This window comes from Lissotriton helveticus, chromosome 6 (genome assembly GCF_964261635.1).
Source record: "Lissotriton helveticus chromosome 6, aLisHel1.1, whole genome shotgun sequence".
Classification (NCBI taxonomy): domain Eukaryota; kingdom Metazoa; phylum Chordata; class Amphibia; order Caudata; family Salamandridae; genus Lissotriton; species Lissotriton helveticus.
Genome location: NC_136067.1, coordinates 166008773 through 166034272, shown reverse-complemented (window position 1 = coordinate 166034272; position 25500 = coordinate 166008773). Strand labels below are relative to the sequence as shown.

General features: G+C 45.7%; 1 protein-coding gene across 2 annotated transcripts in view; it reads left to right on the top strand.

Annotated features, from left to right (window-relative positions):
• The window catches only part of PINX1 (PIN2 (TERF1) interacting telomerase inhibitor 1), a 533850-nt gene that overhangs the window by 16259 nt on the left and 492091 nt on the right, over positions 1 to 25500 (top strand). For both annotated transcript variants that reach the window (XM_078647562.1, XM_078647563.1), the window contains exon 2: positions 7943 to 8052. In XM_078647562.1, coding sequence (XP_078503688.1) covers positions 7943 to 8052 — 110 coding nt within the window. The remainder of the gene's footprint in view (positions 1 to 7942; positions 8053 to 25500) is intronic.

Below are 25500 nucleotides of genomic sequence, written 5' to 3'. Positions count from 1 at the left end.
CTCTATAACTTTATAGTGTGCATCCATTAACTAAATCTGTCCTTCACTGGATCTCACACTTGTTGCGAATATGCTGCGGGTTGTTACAAGTTCGGAGTACTATCTCCAGGTTCTAAATCCTCTCCTTTAAGGGCTTCCAGCATAGCATCCCATTCCATAGTCATCGGATTTTTCCTCAGACCCTTATCTTCCTCCCGCCGTATCGCGACACTCTCCGCTCCATCACAGCGAAGCAATTCATTATGCCAAATGTGCAAGGTAGGGGGATTCATGGACTACCATCGCATAGTGATAGCCCTTTTTGTTGTTATTAGGGCGAGGTCCATGAATCTAAGCTGTACCTTTTTGTTTGGTCGAGCGCATATATAGGCCTAGAATACATTCCTCAACTGTGTTGCCCAAATTTTCTGTGTGACTGTCAATATGTGAAGTCTAACTAACTCCCAAAACTTTGTAAGCGAGGGCATGCCCATATCATGTGAACTAAGTCGGCCTCATCCAGATGACATTGAGGACATTGGTGTTGTGTTTGTGGGAACATCCTTTGTAGCCTACGCGGTGTAAGGTAAGCTCTATGGAGTAGCATAGTTTGTTTAAATTTAAACTTTCATTTCTGGACACTCGTTTGGGGTATTCTAAAAGACCACCCCATTCCTTGTCTGAGAGCTCCCGCCCTATATCCTCCACACATTTATCACGTAGTTCTGTGAGCTCTATCACGGCGTGTGCCCGTATAGCCATTTTATAAGATGTCTCCCTCTTCCCATGTAATATAGGGTCTTAACCAATTTGTGGTTTGGGGGTTCTTGTCTCTGAGGGGCCAAATGTTTTCTAATGTATTGCAGTAGTGCAGTTTGTATCAGGTATAAATGATCTGGCACTCCGGTTTCTCTCACAAAGTTCTAGTGGCCCATCAGTATCCCATTATTGAATAAGTCACCCACTGTGCTAACTCCTTCCTCCAGCCAGGCTCCAATCCTGAGCTTTGTGCTCACTGAAGTATCATAATGTGAGGAAAAAAACTGTAGTTTTGAGTTGAGCTAAACCCTGTGGTGCTTAGATTAGCACAGTTAAAGAGCACATTAATAGGGCGATCATAAGTTTCTGTTATGTCTGGAAGACCCTCTGTAGTGCAAAAGAAGACCTGACAAGGTTTTCACAACCTTATACGAATTGTGGATTCATAGGATTTTTTCTTTCCTGTGTTGGGTATGAGCAGGTGATCTATGCTGCTCTCTAATGCCCAGATGAATGTTTAACATAATAAATAACAAATGAACCAATGTAGCCCCAGGGCACATACTTGATTGAAATGCACAGCTTACATCTGTAGATGTCCGATACGCCACCGAGATAATTATTCCACAAAATTACACCATTTGCCTCCATTCTGAAAAAAATAGTTTTTTTTCTTGTTTGAGATGAAGAGAAAAACTTGCATTAGGAGCTATTTATATTAACTCTAATGATTTTTATATTAGTCGTTACCCTTAGCCTGTGTTATTTGTAAAAGATTTGACTCTCTTTTGTTGGGCTTCGGGCATTATATATTGTAGTTGATAGCAATAATTCTTTGCACTTCACGAGATAGCTTCTCTTAAAATGCTGCGAAAATGGCCATTTCATGCAACGAACATTCGTAAGGAGTGTATTGTTCTTAATAAACAGTAGCCTCTTACAAGATAAGGAGCTCTGTTGTTTAGTATCAGAGCTTTGCAATTGCACTTAATTCTGTTGATGATAGCAGGAGAGGTTAAGAAGGGTGCCTGGTGGCTGAACCGGTTTCCCAATAAGACTCCTCACCCACCTCACTTATAGCTAATACGTTTAGAGAGATGTGAAAACAGAGCTATAATGAATGATGCCTTACTCTCTGACTCAGTAAACTGAAAGACAGATAGCAGTTGAGCCATAATTCTCGTCTTGTGTTTATTTCTGTGAAGTGTAGTTTGGGGGAAAAGTTAGCCTTCATCTATGTCCCGCTTTCATTTCAATATGAATTAGAAACAAAAGCAGGACTACAATAAAGGTTTAATTGCCTTGCAGATAAAAATTATAAAATAAATAATTGGACCCTGAGGCACTGCAAAAGAAAACGTCAGAGTGAAATAAATTACCAAGCCCTGGTAGTGGAAAATCTGACAGGAACCTTAAAAAAGCCCCATGGGTAGCAAAGAGAGGCCACTAGGGCCTGAAAAAAGTTACCATGTTAGGTTGCTATGGAATGGCCATCCTGGGGTCAAACAGTCAGAATGTGTAAAGAAAATACTTTTGGATGCCATGCTAGTTTCAGGCTCACACTTGAGCCTGTCAAATACATTAATGAAACAAAGACCTTCTGCAGTAAAAACAAATACAGAAAGCATTATTTTGTTTATAGAATGCATTTATGAGATTACGTATTGAATGTGACAAAAAGTGATGATTGATGGTACTATTATTAAGATGCATGAAAGTACCTCATGTATTGCAATGGAAGCACTCCATTGGCAGCGGAATTTTAAACCAATAAGACAGGCGGAGAGAATGATATGCCTACTTTATAGTTTTTAGAAGAGTAATCAAGCATAATTCAAGCACCAATGTCATTTCATGTATTACTGAAAGTAAGTAGACCCAAGACTGCAAGATCTGCGGGGCGTTTTTCATGGTAAATACATTGATTAAGTAAGTTAAGTTAATTTAGAAAGGTGAACATGGAAATATTAGAGTTTTGAAAAAGTATCTATTATGCTTCTTTTGAATTTATTGATTACATGGTTTCATTATCAGCCATAAGCTTATTTTCTTATCTTCTTTTTCAGGGTTCTTTTGACAAGCAGTTACCCTGGTTTGTATATTCTTATCTAGAAGCACTTACTACAAGTGTTTCAATAAGACTCTATAAATGGTGGAACTGCAACCTCATGGAAATATTTTTGTTTGCAGTATATTGAAGAACCGGGTTATTTAAGACCCAGCGGCGCCAGGGGAAACGCCCTAGTCTCCGGGTCCACCTGTCTTAGCGTACAGAGACACGGGTGATTCTTTGTGACGTCAAAGATCAATTTTATTAGCTGCAGCCTGTAACAGAGATCCTAGAAGTACAACACGGTGTATGTTCTCAGGAGACTGCTCGCCTACAAAAACCAGTCATCCCTTTTTATACCAAATATTATGCTTCAGGCAAATATCCCTAATTTACAGTGGACCACTCGCATGTTTTCACAAAAAGAAAAGGCAGGATCATGATGACAAGCCCATTTTTCAGTTTGTCCAGCCCATAATCAATTATTGGTCAAACCCAACATTCTTCATCAGACAGGTCGATCAAACCCACCATAAAAACAGGCACATCCCCATCGTAAACGGATCGAAAAGAGTAGAGACAGGTGTGAGCAACATAAGACATTTTTATGCGCAATAAAAGGTTTGATGGTGTTTTGTGTCTTGATCCGTAATCTTGATCAGCTACCGGGAAAGGGACTGGTTTAACAAGTTTGGCTTCAGGCAAGAGGGTCGCTCGCACAGGTCATTCAGAAGACAGCTAAAGTGTACGTGTGCTTGGAGACTCGTTCGGCCACTGTCATCGGCCTATGTGAGGGCAACCACCAAAAATGGCTGCCGTACACAAGATGGAACCCGAGGGTTCAGAACGGACTCCCTGATTTCGTGGTGATCTCGTCACTCGAATAGGACGAAAATACTCACACATCTTGCACTCGCCATATTCGGTCTGCTGATACCAAAATCGTCATGATACGACGACTTTTATAACAAGGTTCAGAATTTCAATACCTCAGACCCTACTTTTGCCCTTACATAGACAATAACCTAAACCCATGTCAGTCTGAGTTCAGGTCTATACTCATCAGATCATCAAGATGTTGCTGTAGCATCATCCTATTACTTAGCACGTCTCTTGATAGGGGTTTCCTTACACACGATGTAGCACAGAGACCACATATAGCAGGAGTACACTGTACACAAAGACAGAGCAGGAAAAGGATGGCTAAGATCACCCCAATTACCATCAGAGTCGTCCATCCCCACGTGGATAACAGTTCCCAGAACCATCCCATCAACGACCAATCTTCTTTATCCACGTGTATAGATTCGGAGATTTTATGCAGTTTGGAAATGGCCTGGTACACTGTCGGAGCATTGTCTGGAATGAAAACACAGCAACTTGATTGGATCACTTTACGTACCCCACCTCGATCTGCAAGTATGACATCTAACGCAACTCTGTTCTGGAGAGTCATAAGACGATCCGACTGGAGCTCAGCAGTCAAGTTACTAAGGGCACCGGCAGTTTCAACTACGGTGGACTCAACCACTCTCGTCAGTTGTCGTATGTTCCTGCTGTTCACCATAGGTCCCCCAAACGGCAGAAAACCCTTCAAGAAATCTCTCAATTCTTGTCCTGCAGTATCTTCCTTACTGAAGACACCTCTGACTACTCTTGTCTTGTGGTAATCTGCCGCGGCTGTGTAGGTGGGGGGGGCAACAGGAACGAGACAAAACATGTGCCCGAGAAATCAGGGGGCAGCCATGTGTATGCTCTATCATAACAGATGAAATAGGTACCCTTAGTTGCTAGGAACGATGGGGAAGTCTGGGACGAAAAAACATACGTCTCAGTGCAGATACTACTCCCTAACTGAGCTCTCGGATTCTTGCCATTACCTTGCAGACAGAGATGACCCTGATGGGGTACAATCCAAATCGGAGAGGATCTTTTCGCTTGCTGGTTCTTACTCAGACTAGCTCCATATCAGGTCACGTTCCATCCAATATACGCTAGTGTCTCATCTCTCGGGATAGTCTCATAGGAACTAGCTCCTTTAATCATATTGACTATTCCCTTAACTAGAGCACTATTCTTTGGATTATCCTTCACAGAACGTAGGGGGTGGACTTCGCGAGCGTAGATGAACATCGTTCGGTACGCCCATACAGAACCATTGTAGCTAAATGGCAGGACTAGATAAGGAATACCTTTATCAGTAGTATGAGGCATAAGACCACACACCCAACAGTTAGTCGTGTTCACTACTAGCTGGTGTTGGTGCAGGAGCTGAACGAAAGGGTTATTAACGAACTCAAATCTTCTAACGGTCTCATGTTCAGGCAGAGGGTGAAAAGAATGCGAAGAAACAGTAGAAGAAGGTATGGGTTGTGTAGTGGATGCAAACGTCACTTGAAAAGAGAATATAACATATCCCATTAAAAACATCATTAAGCTAAGCAACATGAAAACACACAATATTAAAAAACATTTTCTACTCATTATTTCACATATTTTGGCTCTAAAATTTGTTTCTTCAACAGGTCTCTCCATCTCGAAAAACTCCATCCTCTAACCTTGCTGCTCGCGGAGGTAGGGTGTTCCGTGCTAAGGAATGCGTCTGTCAGTCCAGGGAACGCCCTAGGACCAACCAGAACCGTCGACCTTGTGTCTTCGGCTTGCACTCCATAGACTTGGTGCCGCGACCCTACAGCTGAACCCGGATGGCGATTCGAAAAACAAAAATCGGTCAAAACAGTTTCTCAGATGGGAGAGCTGATCTTTCAAAAATAGTAAAGAAAAGGATTTTTATTTTATTAGTCCCATGACTCTTGGTCGCAAATTATAACGGTTTTTGCCGGGCGTTGTGTGATCGCAGAATAAGAGTTCAGGTTCGGTAGTGTCCAGCCGCACTGATGGTGGCACGGCTTCTTGCAAAAGATCGTCACTTTCACGCTCAGAACTTGTCCCAATTAAACGTGCATCACTAAAAGGCAGAAAACAAGGCACAGTTTCGGTCTCAGAATCAGGAATGCCCTCCTGGACCCACTGGTCGTACGATAGAGGCAGAGGAACCCTCTTACAATGTACGCCGTGGATCCAGTTTTTCTTCCCTTGCACTCGTACTGCAGTTCTCGTAGATAAAAGCACCAAGTATGGACTGGTCCAGCGGGGCTGATCGTTCTTTGTCCGTTGAAAGTTCTTGATCAGCACCCACGATCCGGGATCGATTGCATGCCCTGGATCTTCAGAAGCCTGAGGCAGTGTATCATGAACCTGTTGGTGTAAGACACGCAATTTAGCCGTCAAATCATGCAGATAGTCAAGCAATACAGGGTGTTCAATCTCGCAAAATTTCGTCGGCCTCGGTACTCCCCATATGTTTGCCGGGCGACCAAAAATTATTTCATAAGGACTAAGTCCCACTCGTGAATGCACAGTCATCCTAGTCGACAAGAGTGCTAATGGCAAAGCATCAGGCCATTTAAGACCAGAGCTCGCTTGTATCTTGGCCAACTTCAATTTGAGGGTGCCATTATAGCACTCCACTAGACCAGCTGATTGGGGGTGATTTGCAGCGTGGAACTTTTGGCGGATTCCTAACCCTTCACACACTCTCTTCATCACTTGACCCACAAATTCACTCCCATTATCACTCCAGACCATTCTCGGCAAATCATACCTAGGGAAAAACTCCTTGACAAGTGCTTTAGCTGTGGACAAGGCAGTATTATCTTTTAGGGGGTATGCTTCTACCCATCTTGAGAAGGCTCAAACAACCACAAGTACGTATTTTAGGTTGTTGCATCTCTCCATGTGGATGAAATCTAGCTATAAAACCTCGAACGGATACGTTGGAGGCGCAAAATGACCAGCTGGAGTTGGAGTTCCCTTGCCAGGATTGTATTTCAGGCAAACCATACAATTCTTGACCACATTCTCTGCACACTTAGGAATTCCAGTATTTTGCCATACTGGAGCCAACAACTTACAGATCCCTTTCACACTGATATGAGCCATTCCATGCGCCATTGTAACCACTGCAAGCACGTACGCATCGGGTAACAACCATCGCTGATGCTCCGACAACTCAACCCAACAACCATTCGCGTCTAATTTACCCGTACTCTCTCTCCGCACACTCAACTCTTTCTCTGTAGATTCAGCTTGGATAGACTTCACACTCTCTATTGTATCTTCACACATTCCAACGTCACCAATCCATCTTGCAGGGCCCGCAACATACATTCGACTCATCACATCCCTCGCTGTTTCTTTCGCAACTTCATCAGCAAACGCATTACCGCGACCAATGTCATCAGTAACCTTCTTATGTGCACTACATTTCACAATCGCAACTTGCAACGGCAAGGTGAGTGACTCAAGAAGCTCATTCACCAACTGACCATGCTGAATTTTGGTTCCATGAGAAGTGAGGAACCCACGTTCCTTCCACAATCGTCCAAAACTATGAGCCACACCAGACTCATACTGGCTGTCAGTATATATAGTCACTTTCTTTCCTTTTGATAATACACACGCTCTCGTAAGTGATCTTGATCAGCTACCGGGAAAGGGACTGGTTTAACAAGTTTGGCTTCAGGCAAGAGGGTCGCTCGCACAGGTCATTCAGAAGACAGCTAAAGTGTACGTGTGCTTGGAGACTCGTTCGGCCACTGTCACCGGCCTATGTGAGGGCAACCACCAAAAATGGCTGCCGTACGCAAGATGGAACCCGAGGGTTCAGAACGGACTCCCTGATTTCGTGGTGATCTCGTCACTCGAATAGGACGAAAATACTCACACATCTTGCACTCGCCATATTCGGTCTGCTGATACCAAAATCGTCATGATACGACGACTTTTATAACAAGGTTCAGAATTTCAATACCTCAATAGCACAGTGCAGTTGAAGCATAATGATTCCCTTACAAATGAGTGATGATGTGTTCTTAATATACTTCTTGAGAAAAAATGGAAACGGGTGAAAATCATGGAAAAGACATGCACTAATTCATACATTCTATTAATAAACAGTAAAGCCTCCAAAATCAGGTGGGGTATGTGTGCAACTTCTTAGCCTTTTAAAGAACTCTGCTCTTCTCTCACTCAGATTCCATGTCTTTCAAGAGTAAATGAAGACTAATAGTTCCTTATGTTATTTTTTTGCAGCCCGTAGAAAACAGAAGTGGTCTGTGGATCCCCGTAACACTGCCTGGAGTAAAGATGAATCGAAATTTGGACAGAAGATGTTAGAAAAAATGGGGTGGTCTAAGGGAAAGGTAATTATATTGGACAGGATGTTTTTAATAGTTCTACACAAATCACTTCCAGTATCCAATATTGTCTCTCTTGCATCCAGTCTGTATAGGAATTATTTGATATATTTCACTGAAACCTTATCGCCTCCTTAATAAGCTTTTTCCTAAGCTCTATTTGCAGGGTATATGAAAGAACCTGTCAATGTCATGCCAATTCATTTCTCACCCTAACTTTTGTATATTTTTTTTATTGATCATTTTATTAGAGAGTGCAAGGCCATAGGGGCATCAAAGCGCTTTCCTTAGAGCTGGGCCGATTTTATTTTCAGCAAGAGCTATTAAATTTGTAGTTATATGAAATGTCCTCTTATGTACTACACCTGTGGGAAAATAGTATTTTGGGCATAAATATTTACAAATGGCCATCAAAATAGCCATGGCCATGTACAATATATAACAAGCATTTGCAATGCAATAGGTCTTGCATTTGCAAGAGTTTAAGCTATTGGCATTGTACAGGACAATGCCTTTTATTTATCTGTTTTGATAATTAACACATACATAAAAAAGCTTTGTCATTTACAATGCCAATAGCTCACAGTCTTGTGAATGCGAGAGAGACCGATTTCATTTCAAAGAAGCGGCTGCCATTGTCCCAGGCTGCTTGGAAAGTGAAAGCGTGCAATACGTGCTGAATGTTGAGGAAGGCATGTCGTGCCTGTAGTAGGAGAAACTCACCAAAGAAAATTGTGCTTACAGAATAAATAATACATGCTGTGAAACAGAAGTAAAAGGGCCAGTCCTCATTGGAGGTTACAAATGAAGACAAGGGCGGTACTAAGGAGGGACTAACAAGCCTATTAACGAATTAAAATCCAGCATTTCCAAAGGACAATGACACAAGCCAGTGAAAAATATGGGTGGAGAGTGGGCGGAGCTTCAAGTCCATACTTGAAACAGCATATCTCGCAGACCAGCGCATGCGCTGCCCAGGCCTGATCTAAAAATATCTGCTAGTACCTACATAGAAAGTCAGGCCCAAATTTGGCTCCTCCAATAGTAGTCTTGATACAAAGAAGGTATTATGAAGAAGAAAGTCTGCCAGACTATCAAATATTCCTGAGCACTTGTATTTTGTATTCTTGCTATATAAAACATATAAACATAGTGTTTTTGTCACGGCTAGGCAGAGGATATCATGTACATACAAACAATATAGAATTTCAGAGTGTGGTATATTATAGTAAACAATGTACCACATTACATCTAGTCTAAAACATAATTTTATTTATCTTTATTTATGAAGTTTTATACAGCGTGAACAAGACCACTTCTGGTAACAAAGTGCTGTACAATGGGGAAATACCAGAGAATGTACACAAAAGGAATACATAGAACCACAGAGTGAAATCATGAATATCAGTTTGGGTAACTGGGCGTTATAATGCAGTATACATGTAGCTGGTTATGAAAGCGACAGGGTAAAATAGTTGACTTTAGAAGACTTTATTTCAGCTTTTTGTTTTTTTTTCAAAGGGGTGTGGAGGAGATTAAAGAGTTCCAAAATTTGGCTTCACAAATCTAGAATGAGTGATTCAGTGTACTTGTTTATTGAATGTGCGGATCTTGAGGAGTATTGTTGAAACTGCGCAATTTCCCAAGATCCCCCCCTGAATTCTTCAATTTCCTGGAGACACAGATTTATATATAGATTTGCCCTCAACAGGCACCCAACTCTGGGAGATCAGTGTAGGTTGATGTGATTGCAGGGGCCACTCCCATAACGAGTTGGGTTGAATCATGGAGGTTCTTTTTCATCATGTGAATTTTAGGATTACCAGGGAGTAAAACATTTTACCTCACCAGCGGCGCCTTTAACTCGTTCACCCCCTCTTCAACAATCCCTATCAATTCTATGTCAGGACCATGAGGTGAGGATTATGCTACTCTCAGCAACAAAATAACCACCATTTACAATAACTTTAGACCGCAACTGGACCAGACTGACCTTATCCAAAGAACCAATACTAACCACATGACTTGTCATTGCTCTACCGCCGTCACCATGAGTTCATCCACTCTGGGGCATCATCAGACTCCGGCTGCCAAAACGCCTTCTCCAGAGAACTGCAACCCATCAGCGCCATACTCTCACCTAATCTGAATGTCTCCACCTTTTCTGCAACCTTCCCAGATGCTTGAAAATATGCAGCTGTCCCTTTGCTGAAGTCCCTCTGCTGACTCCAGCAGACATGTTTCTGGACCTCTGGGTCGAGAGCCTGCTGCTCTCGGGGGTCTGAAACCATGCACATCCTGGGATGTGATGGGCAGGGTTCACGAAGGGGAAGCTTCAAAGGCTTGCTGCCTTTGTGAGTTTGCCCAGGCCACTTGCTGCATTCAGCAAATGGTCCTCACTGGTTCTGATCCCCACTTTAGGCAGGAGAACCATTGGTAAAAACAAGTGAGGAAGAGAGGTGTGCCTACCTCTGCCAACTCCACCCATCAGGTGGGGGAGGCGAGGTGAAGCGCAACTCTCTGTCCCCGCCATCTTGCAGATGGGGAGACCCAGCCAACCAGGGAAAGGCTTATGCCCCCCCTCCCACTGGAGGGTTGCATAAGAGGGGTGTACAACTAACAAGAGCAAAGGCAGAAAGGGATACTTGAAAGCCGCACCACTTAGTTATACATAAATCTTAAACTCCCTTCTCGGTCAGAGTTGCCCCCCTCACTGGTCTTCTGCCCACAGACCACACAGTTACACTACACAAGAAAAAGCACAGAGAGGCAACATAAACATTTCAAAATGCACAAATGCACAGTAGATGAATCAATCCGAACTCTTCAAAAGCTGCTAGGCATGATCCTTTAATGGATTCTTGGACCACATATGAATAGTACACCCAGAGTGCAGCCAACACGTTTCGCCCTGATTAGGGCTTCCTCAGGGCATTCGACAAATAACTCAGATTCTGTGATACTGCTCGACCACACTACCACAAATAGGGAGTGAGGTGCTATGCACTTTACCTCTGCCTACTCTTTGGGTTTCACTGGACTCTGTGTACACTATACCGCACTACCTACAGTGAGTGGGTGTGTGAGTGGCTGTATGAGTAGCTGTTTGGATGGGTTTGTAAGTGGCTGTATGGGTCTGTGGCTGGCTGTGGGAGAAGCTGTATGGGTCTGAGTGGGTGTGTCTGCATGGATCTGTAAGAAGATGTGTGAGTGGCTGGATGGGTGTGTGAGTGGTTTTGTGGGCGTGCGAGTTGGTGTATGGGTGTGAGTGGGTGTGTGAGTAAATGTGTGGGGCTGTGAGTGGCTGAATGGGTGTGTTTGTGTGCGTGTGCTAGTAGCTGTGTGAGTGACTGGGCCAGAACAGAACCTCACCTGCCCCTTTATCCAACAAGAGTCCCCAGTTTTGCACAAAATGTTTACCCAACTGGAGTACTTTCTACTGGTTAATTAGTAAGTGCTCCAGTGACCATCTGTGCGTTTAATTATGGCAATGGGATTATCCCTCATGTGTCTTCTTCAAGGAATCTCTGATAACATGAATTCTCTTATATAGAAGAAGACAAGACTACAAATTCCACCAAATAAGTGTACTTCATCTTAACTATATAAAGTAAGTTCTTCTTCGTTTGATGGAGATGTCCTCAAATTTTTCGGCTTTAAGAACAAATCTCCTAAATCAGTGGGAGGCCTTTTGGTAAGCTGTCCATCATCCTGGCAAAAGGCGTGAAGACCTTTGCATACTACTAAGGCAGGTCCGAACAGGAGGATATTCTAGGTGATTATGCACATTTGCATACTCGTAGTAGTTTTAAGGGAGAATCATGTCTCTGCTCTCATCAGGCAAGAACAAGAATGAACCCATTTGTCATAGTAATTACAGATTGTGCTCTTAAAGATTAATGATGAATTTAACTACACCAAGGATTTCAGATCGTTTTTCAATGTGGAATTGCCAAGAAAACACACTTGCTTTACCTTCGTGAAGCCCAGGAAGTTAGAATCATTTGTCCTTTACAAAAGGGCGGGGACGCGCCCCCCCTCCCCTGGCCTATATTGCCCGACTTCTCCCGGGGCTTGGCCAAGAATTATTGCTGGAGGAGGGCCTTGCTGGGAGCAGATTTACTGTTTGCTCTCACTTGGCGGGAACTGTGATAACCCACGCCAAGCGACAGCAAACTTCTATGTCCCGAGGGTGGGCACCTCGAGACATAGAGAGCTGGCCCTGTGGGGTGGCGATCCCCAGGGCCATTAATGGTTCCTGGTGGGCTGGCCTGGTGGCCCACCTCCTTTCTTATTGAAGGGCCTGCCCAGGGAGGTGGTGGTCACCGAGGCCTTAAATGACCTGGTAGAGGGGCCACTTAGCCCCCCTCCCCATTAACAATATGGCCATGCCACAGGCCATATTGTTAATGGGGTGGTCACCGGGTGAAAATGGCCCGGGCGGGGGGCAGCACAGCCCCTTTCCTTTTTTGTAATTTGAGACTGGCCCCGGGGAGCTGGGGGCCGTCGGGTCGTAATAGGGCCAGGAGGGGGGGCCGCACAGCCCCCCATCTCTATATTGTTATGGCCTTTCCCGAGGGGGGGAACCCCGGGCTGATATCCGGCGTGGAGAGGGAGGGATGCATGTGCTCCCTCTCCACAAACTATGTATTTATATATGCCCCTGGGACCTGGCTCACCCGGGGGCTCATCTAGAAACCAACGCGGGAGACCCCACTTGTTTTTTTCTTTCTTTATTTCTGTCAATTTTGCCGCAAATTCTCAGATCCACTTTCGATTTCTTGGCAAAACTGAAAGAGACCCCACCACCATGCTTAGGGTGTTAGCATATTCCTACCCTGCCCCCCTTCTGTTTTTATTTTACTTGTTTTTGGGACACGGCTGAGTCAGAGTCCCAAAATGGCTGCCAACACTTCTAGGTTGAAGTGTTGACAGCCAATCAGATCTTGGCATGAGATCTCTCGGATCCACAGAGGGGCGTATCCCTAGATATACAATTGCTTTTTCCTTTAATAACGCTGCAACTACTGAACAGATTTTCACCAAATCTGGACCAACAGCTACCTCTTTGCCAAACTTGGTGTAATTGTATACAGTAGTTCGGGCTGTAGTCGTGTTCAAAATCCCTGTGGGAAATTGCATGGTAAACGCAATTTGTTTTACCCCCACACCCCCTTTTTTTAGGCCCCCGCTTAACGCATCACTCCGAAGCTTTCCATAAAGAACTAGACAAACGGTGGCATTTAAATAAAATACGTTTGTGAAGATTCGTCAAACTGCGCCAAAGTTATAAGCAAGTCAAAAACGCTTTCCCTATGGAAACTAGGTCCTAACTAAAACTACCTACTGGTGGCTGCCAGTAGGTAATGCACTCAAGCGTACACACGTACACACGTACACACACGTACACACACACACACACACACACACACACACACACACACACACACACACACACACACACACACACACACACACACACACACACACACACACACTCACTCACTCACTCACTCACTCACTCACTGTTAGAAATGGGGTGTCTAGTTGGCTGTGGTTTGCACCCTGTCCAAGTAGGGACCCTCACTCTAGTTAAGGTAAGGGAGTCACAAAGCTTTAATAACCCTTGCTCACCCCCTTGGTAGCTTGGCATGATAGTCAGGCTTATCTCAGAAGCAATGTGTAAAGCATTTGTACACACTAACACAGTGAAAACAGTACAAAATGAGTCCACATGAGTTTTGGAAAAATAGCGAAATATTTATCTGAATAAAACCAGATCAAAATGACAAAAATCCAATATACACAAGGAATTTTGCGGACTTTGCAAAACCACACAAGGAAATTCCTTCTGAGATACCTGCCGGGTATCAATGAAGTAGATAGCATATGACCAACCCTAGTTGTGTTTCTCTATCAGGTACTACACATGGAATGTGTTAGGTTGGTTCAAAAGGGTAGATTACACAATACAACCACCCACGTGTAGACAGATTTTATTTTATTAGGCCCTGACGAACTGCCACCAGATTGTTTAACTACCAGGCGAGAAACATGTTGACCGCACAATAGAACACCCTAACTAAGACATAATCTCAGACATGCGCCTTTGTATCTTTTAATCAGGGTGGGAGACCCGTTGATTAAAATAGTCTTCGCTGGTACTCCCTTACCTATTTTAAAATGTATTTCAGGTTATACACCTCCACACTTTCATCTACACTAATTGGGCCCCACACACCCACGGCACTAAACGGCATTTGGAATAAAAGATCTCCGCCTAAGAGCCCCTCATAGGGAGCCCGTCAGGAATTGCAGCGCCGACCTGTCTAGGAGCAGCCCATATGATGAAGCATGAAACCGTGCCTTGATATTAGGAACTGCATACCTTTTGTATCTTCATTATTTTTAGGACATGTATGCTGGACCTGTCTAAAAAGCCCTCAGTCCCTCCTTTGTGATTAGTGAAACACTCCTCCCACCACTCTAGCTCAAGAAGGCCCATCAGCCTGGTGATGGGTCATCAGGATATGCAAGGCACACCTCAACTTCCTTTGTGTGACAGTCTAAAGTGAATGCACAAGAGCCCAACTGTCAGCCAGCCCAGACATGAATTCTACAGACAGGCAGAGGCACGGAATGGTTAAGCAAGAAAATGCCCACTAAAAGAGGCATTGTCAAACACGCAATTTAAGAACTAACTTCATCAAAAAATATATTTTTAAATTGTAATTTCAGAGACTCCAAATCACTATCTGTTCCCAATGGGAAATTACGCTTAAAGATATTTCAAGGCAATCCCTATGTTACCCAATGGGAGAGGTAGTCCTTGCAAAAGTGAAACACGAAATTAGCAGTATTTCACTATTAGTACATGTAAAACACCACAGTACCTGTTCTAACTTTTAAATACACTGCACCCTGTCCATGGGGCTTTTTAGGGCCTACCTTGGGGGTGACTTGCATGTAGTAAAAGGGAAGGTTTGGGCCAGGCAAGTGGGTTCACTTGCCAGGTCAAAATGGCATTTTAAAACTGCTCCTGCAGACACTGCAATGGCAGGTCTGAGACATGTGTGCCGGACTGCTCATGTGGGTGGCACTATCAGTGCTGCAGGCCCAGTAGTAGCATTTGATTTACAGTCCCTGTGCACATTGGTGCACTTTACTAGGAACTTGCTAGTAAATCAAATATTCCAATCATGGATAACCCATCACCAATACAATGTACGCAGGGAGCACTTCTACTTTAGCACTGGTCAGCAGTGGTAAAGTGCCCAGAGTCCTAAAACCAGCAAAATGGAGTCAGAAAAATACTGGAGGAAGGCAAAAAGTTTTGAGATAAATCTGCACAAAGGGCAAGGTCCAACATGTAGAAATAGATATTAAAAACATTTGTAACAGTGCAGTGGGTATGTGGTGAGAACCGTGCTAGGGGCTGTCATGCAAATGATACATACGTGTGACAATGCTTGTGTATTAAACAAGAACAACACTGACAATTTGTTTCTTCTTATATATACAATCATATTGGGTCCGTAAAGGTAGTCAACGACGTTTCAGTTCTCTAGACAGATAGGAGGGTCATAACAGGACTCTTAACAATAAATAAGCCAGCGAAAAACAAAGGACTTGAAAGAGAACCCAGAAAATCTGAAGATAGAATACAAAGTGGCTAAAATATGAGTTTCCATCTTGTGAATTAAAAAATACTCAATGGACACTGATCAAGCTTTGCTGAAGGCACAAGTGGGCTCAAGAGAGCTACACCTAAAATTTGACAGTGCACAACACGGCAGGCGTATTGGCGGGAACATCAGTGAAAAGGATTGCAGAAACATTCTGGATGAAAAATAGCGCTGAGACAGAGGAGTTCATGAAATGATGTAGGGAATTAAGAGACACTAATGTAACATGTCAGATAAATTGAATATGGAGTAGAGGGATTACCACAACTATTACACATACCAGGCAATGTGAGGCAAGAACTGGGAACGTCTTGCTCTTGTCCAGGTCTCCTTAGGAGTATTGTGAATATCCCTTATGTCAGCAGATACTGCAGCTGGGGGAATGAAGGCAGAGCTGTGGGGGCTTGGGATAGCATATTGTGAGCCTGCATCGAGAAACAAAACTAAACAAGCATTGGCATAGCCAATGGGTCTCGCCTTTGGGACCTTATAAGTGTTTAGCCATGCAGCAGTTAATGTTGTTGCAGTAAGAATATTGTGCTGCATAACTAAATACTTATAAGGTCCCAAAGGCGAGACCTAAGTGTGGGCGAGAACATTTAATCATGTTTCTTTAGTCTGCAATAACACATAATATTTACAGCGCCCAGACTATATGAAAAGTTGTTAATATATTTATTATTTAGGTATAAGATGAGCTGGTCAGCAGAGGCTGAGAACTGATTAAGTGATGCATATCCCCGGAAACCACACTTGAAAGGCGTGCCCACTACGGGACGGAAACAAGGGGTTTGAGAAACCCTCCGACCATGGGAATAGTAGGAAGCAATTAAGCCGTGTTCGTAATCCTTCTGAATGTTCTCCATCGCTTTATGGGAGATTTCAAAAGAAAAGCCATTTCCAGACCATGTTCTCCATTTTACTATGTGCTACAATCCAAAGTGTAGGATATGCCGACTCACGTCAATCTAGGAAAAAAATAAAGCTGGAACTTCAAATCGGCAAAACTTCTGAAATCATAACGTGAAATGGACATCTGTTTTCTTTAAAACAGAGGAAACAATGTTACAGTTGCAACTTTAGCAAGAATGGCCATCTCTGCAAAGACTCTAATTTACGTATATCAATTACGAGCGTTTGATCACAGGCATGTAGCGCACGTTTGACTGCTTCTAAGCGCTTATCTAATAGCAAGGGGACATGAAGCGGGCAGTAGCTTTAGCTTATCAAATTTGGCATCGCATTTACCATCAATGAAGGCAACGCATATTTCAGCTCGTATTGCACCCTTAATGATAGTCACATGGCAGCGCAGTGTGGCTCATTAACGTTTCCCTAACACCTTGCTTGTCAAAGAGAATATATGGAGAGACGGTTAATTAAGCGTCCTTTTATATTGCCCCGCGCCCGACATATATCCATTTGGGGCAAAAAAGTGCACATAACACAAAATAACCAACATCAATGCAATTCATCTACGAGAAAGGGGGGTTTATTTACATGCCTCTAGCGCCGCCTGTGCGTCACTTTTAACATGGGAAAAAGTGACTTACCGGCGGTGCAAGGGCTTGTAAATAAGCACCAAGATGTTTAAATGTCCTAAATAGTGCAATATAGCAGCAATAAGCACCCAAGAAATCACCAGTAAATCAAATTTATTCCAGAGCAAAAGCGGTAATTCAGTGTGTGATGCAATTCCTTTTATTGTCAGAGCAATGGAAATGAAGAAGTGGTGTGGTATAGTGCATGAACAAACAAGTATGTGAGAAGTTCTAAAACTGGTGAGATAGCTCAGTGGGTTGGGTGTTTTCTTTGCAGAAAGGCGTATGCAATCTGCAGGTGGAATTCCTGCTCGAACTTAGGCAGCCTTTCATAAGTCGGATGAAAGGTGTATCACAGGGTTGTGTAATAATAACACGTAACATTAAACTGCTAATCGATTATCAACGGTGTACTGCAAGCAGCTGTTATGTGTCTTTCATACACAGCAAGGCATAGATCGCCAGCTGATACATCCAGCCGTCTCTGGGTGCCATATGCAAAGAACTAAGCGTTCCCTGAGGTGACTGGCGGTCCGCTAGAAATCCACAGGCGTCCCGACGGTGGTGCACACGCGACTGCAAAAGTGAAAGCAACTGGAGGCAAAAGTGGCAGTCTGCTGTTTTTGGAAGCACTGAACTCGTGCTTGTGGCGCGCCCCTGCGCACTTCCGCAAGGTGGATGCAGCCACAAGCACGAGTATGTGCCTCGAAAAACAGCTGAGCGACGGCTAAAGGTCTCCTATGCAGTGCCTGCACGCTGCGTAGGTGAGACCTAAAAAGGGAAACGTGCGTAGAGCATTGCCCAGGGTGCAGGGGCTTCTCTGGAGTAATCGGAATAGAGAAAGGTCTCCCTAGAGATCTAGGAGATGGCAACTGCCATCTTTTTTTTTTTTTTTTTTTTTTTTTTTTTAGGAATATAAAACTTTAATAACATATAAATATATACAACAAAACAAAAACAGTAAAAACATTTAAACAACGAAGAGACCGTGGCAATTTCTTTTGAATTATCCAATAGATTTATTGAAATTGACAGCACCAATAATGAAATATTCTTGTCAGTAGCGGTCTGTTGTGCGAATAGTTCCAAGGCAGCAGAACGCGCTGAAATCTAGATGGCACAAAAGTGATGTCTAGTAAGTTGCCGCCCAGCAAATAACGGCGTGGGGCGCCGCGGGGGTGAGTGAGTCCAGTAGGCACCACAGCTATTCTTTTTTTTTTTTTTTTATAAGACCTTTATTGATAGAAATCGCAAGTACAACACAGCGAAGAGCCCAGGGCTCGCAAATATAGTACATCAGAATACAGAAACGCGAAGGATCTGGTCCAGGAGTACAGAGGTCTAATTTTAAAGGTTGCGTTACGAAGGATAGACGAGATCAGGATAACATGACACAACAGGGTGATCCCGGTCCGTAATAATCAGGATAGCCAAATACCCAACACAACAGAAACCAGAATCGCTGCGCACCACCCACAAAAACGTCTAAACCCCGAGAAGAAAAAAGAAAAGGAGAAAGAATAGAAGGCCCATAGAACCAAAAATAAAAACAAAACACCCCCCCACCCTGCACCTCTGCAGCTGGCTACGGCCTTCCCCCCCCTAGCAGCGTGCCTGTCGCCCAGGAAAAGGAGTCCCGAAATGCAGAAAGTAAGAGAAGAAACCCATTCTAAACTCCCATGAAAGGGAAAACGGGGAGGAGCCCACCACCCGTCCCCCGGCTCCACCCACCCGCACAGCCAACAGCACTAAACATGGCGACCGGTGGAGGCAACCATTACAAGCGAGAGAAGGCAGAAACACAAATGCAGCCCACATCGTAAGCACAGATAGCGATCTACATCCCACATATCTACCCCCAGTATCACCCACCCATGGATCAATAGGGACGTAGAGGCCGGTGCCAAAAAATGGTACCATCAGAGCAATTCACAAGGCACGAAGCCGGCACAGTGCATAGACAAAGAAATCAGAGACACAAATCTGGCTCGGTCAGCAACGAGAAACCCATCAATCAATAATAGGAGGCGTTCATCCCTGTCCCGTTCTTTCACGTGCACCACAGTTCACCAAAGTGTCCCCAAGAAACGCAAGCAGCAACCCAAAAGTGGCAAGTCGGCACAACCACCCAATCCTGGCAGCCACGTTCAAACCCAATAACCCCATCCCGGGCAAAGAATAAACCATCCCCATGTCACAATGCGGAGTCAAGCCAGGAGGAAAAATGTCAACAACCAACAATACCCGAGGCGACCCCCGGGCAATGGGGAGTATGGCCAGGGGCAGGCACTCCCGTCGCGATTTCAGTCCAAGGTTTTCACATCGCCCCAGGCACGCAACATCCGCAGCCTTGAAGTTGTCGAGATCCGGAGATTCAGCTCCGCCATTGTGGAATAGGGCAGCCATCTTGATGGAGACGGACGAGGAGCAAGAACAGTCGGAACGTATCAGCGAATCAGCCAGTCGCAATCTCCCCAGTGCACACATGATATCATCCACCTTTTCGATCAGGGTTTGAGCAGAGTGCGCCAGAACGTAACGGAGGGAGAGAATAGCAGCCAGAAGATCGCCATATCCCAAATCATCACAACTCTCCCCTTCAAGTGTGTCCCCTTGCACCACAAATCCGCCATCACACTGCAACACAGACTTCACCAGGCTGTGATCCATAATGGCCGCCGCTTGCGTGGGGGTAGTCACTTCGAAACAGGGCAGGGCACTCAAAGTGGGAAACCAGAGGTCCACGCACTATAATGTTCACAAACAGTGCCAATACGGTGCCACAAACTTACGACCCATAGAGATGTCGTCATGGAGCATGTTGCGGGAGCAGAAATTCGGGAGCCGCCCGTCGATTGCGGGGCTCCACGAAAGCCGTTTCTCAGCAGCCAGAAGATAGGGCATTTGCCGCCGTGCGGTGCCCCAAACGAAGCGCCAGGCACGAGTCACCCGTACCTGCAGGAGAGCGGGGCGTGCTTGTCAAAGGTCGGCTGCCTCGCACCAGGAGAGCTCGGATCAGCTCACAGCGATTACCGGCATACCGAGTCAGGCACTGAGCGGCCGGCCTCACCGTCCACTCGAGGCCCCGGTCTGAGAGCGCTGTGGGCCGCGTACTGCAATCCGTCATTACTCCCGCTCACAAAGACGTTACAGTGTCAGGATTTCCCCACCGGTCGCCGAACGTCATCAGCATCACAAATCCGCCATGTCGGGCCAGGATAAAGGGCAGGATAGTTTCAAAGGAAAAGACGACCCTCGGAGCCGAGGGACTGAGCGTCCTACCCGGACGCCATCTTGGCTCCTCCCCCGGCAACTGCCATCTTAAGTGACTGGTGTAGTGCTGTGCGGAATGAGGTTTGAAGGATGATAGAGACAGATAAGGAAAGTGCAGATAAATATAGTATTGAAATGAGTAAATGAAGTGAAGAGTAAATCAACTAGGACAATATAGATTGCGTTATATAGTACACAGAAACAAATCTATAATGAACATTCACAAAAAGAGGCAAAAGCAGGCTAATTATAACATGTCTTGCAATAGGGTTTTCTCTGGACTGCCTTTTTGAAGAGACAATCCTGTGCTGTCATAGAAAAGTGACAGTTCTGAAAAGTGTCCGGTAAATAAGAGTCTCTGTACCTGAGCAGCTTGTTTAAATTAAGTTAGTCCATTCTTCTTGTCAGATCAGGCAGGTTCTCTTTGTATCCATCTTTAGAATCCATTTAAGCTTTTGGTTTTCAAGCAGTTGATCTATATTACCGCCACTCGCTGATAATAGGAGGACCCTAACCACTTGCCATTTAATGTTATCTTCTGTGTGGCCCTCTGTCATATAATGCTCTACTAAAAGAGCTGTGGGTAACTTGTAGCGAATATGGCTACGATGTAGACAGATCCGGGTCTTTTGTGGTGTTTGTCAAATGTAAAGTTTACCACGTGGACATGTTATCATGTAGAACGCATTTGAAGTGTTGCCATTGGAGAAACTTCTAAGGGGTACCTCATTATTGTCATGCGTAAACGTTTTAGATTCTATGGAGATCAGGCATACACTGCAGATGTCACATTTGAAATGCCCAATTAATGGGGTGAGGCCAGATGATCTATCAGTGTTTCAGGTGATTTATCTGGCACCATGGCAGCCCTGAAAAAGTGATTTCTGAGCTTCTTGCCTCTCTTATGTGAAAACATTGGTTGTTCCAAAGCAGGGTCCCCAGCTGCCCAGACCTTTCCAATGTTTCCTGATGCTTTTTGAAACCATAGACGAGATGGGGGATAAGGTCATCACATATACAAGTTTATTGCCCTTGCGATCCCTATTGTGCGGTGCGAGGAGTGTATCTTTTGGGAAGTATCATGCTAGTTTGCGTGAAAGTATTGACTAGACATTTCAGATACCCTCTGTGTGCGAGTTTCTTAAAATAGTACTTTGGGTACCCTAAATAAGTCTGTTTTGTAGTGATAATTTATTTGGATCTTTAGGTATTGGCTGTAGGGTAAAGAATCCCTTGGGGAATGAGGGTAGAAACTGGAATACTCGAATAAGGTGTTTTTCTCTGATGGTTTGTAGTACAGCACCATATATAGTGTGTTGTTTTCCACTTTGACAATTGCATCTAGGAAAGGTATTTAGTTTTTATCACTTATCATAGTCAAGGTTAAAACATTACAATTTTGGTTTAACCCTTTCTGGAATAGTGTCAGTCTCTGACGGGGACCTTGTCAGATCAAAACATCATCAATTCACCCGATTGCGCAATACGCTATGGTGCCTGAAGGGGGTTGGAACTACTGAGTAGAACTGTGGACTCCAAACTGTCCATAGATGGAATAGCAACATCTGGAGCAAAAAACATCCCCCTTTGAAGTGCCTTTTATTTGCATGAGGAAATTATTTTCCAATTTGGAGAAAAAAAATGTTAGTGCTAAGTTGAATAGGGAGTAGGTCTATTATAAAAACAGCTGGGACCTGGTGTGGTCTATGGTCTGAGTCTACACTTAAGTTGGTCATGAATGACCCTGCTCCCTTCCTACTGAGGTATGTCTGTGCACAAGGACTCCATGTTCATAGTGGCAAATAGGCATTCAGTTTGAAAGAATGACATATCCTCAATGAGATTTAATAAGTCCATGGTGTCACGTATGTTACATGTCAACGGGGAAAGGGTATAATGAAGAAATCTACATACTTCCCTATGGGTTCCAATATGGACCGGCATCCTGACACTGTAGGCCTCCCTGGAGGATTGGATATATTCCAATGTGTAAATCATCCTAGGATTGGAAATTTTATATTCAAAGAGAGGAATTCATTTTGGCTGGGGATCCCTTCTTCTCTAGCTGCTGTAGGCCATTTCAAGATCTCTTTTTGTGTGTCGCTTGTGGGGTTCTTTGAGTTTCATGTATTATTTTGTATTTGCTAGTTGGGGATATCTCTCTGGTCCGTAGTTACCTTTGCCTGGCAACACCATGCATCTCCCCTTAACTGTCTGCCTTATCGGCTGGTTTAACATCTTTCCTCCACCATGTGATCCCAAAACTTCTGTTGTGTGGAGCGCTCTATTTTTCATCATGATGTGTGGGTTTATTCTTTGTTTTTTGCCCTTGTGTGCTCCAGTTTCTTTAAACCATCACATTATTAATGCTTTGTGTCCCCCTTAACCGTGTTCTGCTGCTAGTTTAAACGTGTCGTCCTCCATACAATTCAACAACTTTGCCAATGTGTTTTTAGGGCTCGCCTGCTGATGCGCTTCTGCGCATAGCTGGCGAAGCTCTATTGTGGCTTAAACAGAGCTTAACCACCACTAGCGATTCCACTGGCGATTCCTTGAAGTGCATGTGCTTTTTAGGTCATTGCGCAAGCGCGAGCCCTAAAAAGCGCGTGCACAATGCCACCAGCCGCCTGCCTGCCTGCCTCTCATTACCACATCAAAGGCAGCCCTCCCAGCGCATTTCTCACCCCCTAATTATTCACGGCCGGCCGGCCGGCCGTACTTTCAGTTTCGTCTCCTTTTAAAACTTGTTTAACTTGTTTTCTCAATTGTTTTCTCAATTGTTGACTCCCATCTTTCGCCACCAGGACTTGTCCTCTTCCACTGCTTCAGTTTTACAGTCTGTGCCAGGGTTTCCCTGACTCCGTGCTTTATTATTCAGATGCTCAGAAACAGAGGTGGTCGTCTCTGCTCCCTCCCTTTGTTTTTAAAGCAATTCAGGGCTTCGCCACCCTTCACGGCCTGCAGTTTGCCTCCCCCAACCCCACACCATCTCCTGCACATTGCTGCTTATAAATTTCAGTGCTTTAGCAAAATATGACAGACTGATAATGTGCAGCGCAGACTTTGCTTGTTTTTTTCTACAATGGCTTTGATTGTTGGCTTGAAATTTATACCATACAGCTCCACCAAGGCACCCACCACCCAGCTCCACCGACACAGATCCACCGATGCACCCACCACACAGCTCCACCGATGCACCCACCACCCAGCTCCACCGATGCAACCACCACCCAGCTCCACCGACACAGCTCCACCGATGCACCCACCACACAGCTCCACCGATGCACCCACCACACAGCTCCACCGATGCACCCACCACACAGCTCCACCGATGCACCCACCACACAGCTTCACCGATGCACCCACCACACAGCTCCACCGATGCACCCACCACACAGCTCCACCGATGCTCCAACTAAGCTCCACCAATGTACCCACCACACAGCTCCACCGATGCACCCACCACGCAGCTCCACCGAGGCACCCACCACACAGCTCCACCAAACGACCCACCACCCAGCTCCACCGATGCACCCACCACCCAGCTCCACCGATGCACCCACCACCCAGCTCCACTGATGCACCCACCACCCAGCTCCACCGAGGCACCCACCACACAGCTCCACCGAGGCACCCACCACACAGCTCCACCGATGCACCCACCACACAGCTTCACCGATGCACCCACCACACAGCTCCACTGATGCACCCACCACACAGCTCCACCGATGCACCCACCACACAGCTCCACCGATGCTCCAACTAAGCTCCACCAATGTACCCACCACACAGCTCCACCGATGCACCCACCACGCAGCTCAACCGATGCAGCCACCACACAGCTCCACCGATGCACCCACCACCCAGCTCCACCGATGCACCCACCACCCAGCTCCACCGATGCACCCACCACCCAGCTCCACCGAGGCACCCACCACACAGCTCCACCGAGGCACCCACCACACAGCTCCACCGAGGCACCCACCACACAGCTCCACCGAGGCACCCACCACACAGCTCCACCGATGCACCCACCACACAGCTCCACCGAGGCACCCACCATACAGCTCCACCAAGGCACCCACCACCCAGCTCCACCGACACAGATCCACCGATGCACCCACCACACAGCTCCACCGATGCACCCACCACCCAGCTCCACCGATGCAACCACCACCCAGCTCCACCGACACAGCTCCACCGATGCACCCACCACACAGCTCCACCGATGCACCCACCACACAGCTCCACCGATGCACCCACCACACAGCTCCACCGATGCACCCACCACACAGCTCCACCGATGCACCCACCACACAGCTCCACCGAAGCACCCACCACACAGCTCCACCGATGCACCCACCACACAGCTCCACAGATACACCCAGCTCCACCGATGCACCCACCACACAGCTCCACCGATGCACCCACCACACAGCTCCACCGATGCACCCACCACACAGCTCCACCGATGCACCCACCACACAGCTCCACCGATGCACCCACCACACAGCTCCACCGATGCACCCACCACACAGCTCCACTGATGCAACCACCACACAGCTCCACCAACACAGCTCCACCGATGCACCCACCACCCAGCTCCACCGATGCCCCTACCACACAGCTCAACCGACACAGCTCCACTGATGCACCCACCACACAGCTCCACCGATGCACCCACCACACAGCTCCACCGAGGCACCCACCACACAGCTCCACCGATGCACCCACCACACAGCTCCACCGATGCACCCACCACCCAGCTCCACCGATGCACCCAGCACACAGCACACAGCTCCACCGATGCACCCAGCACACAGCTCCAACGACTCAGCTCCACCGATGCACCCACCACACAGCTCCACCGATGCACCCACCACACAGCTCCATCGATGCACCCACCACACAGCTCCACCGATGCCCCCACCGCACAGCTCCACCGATGCACCCAC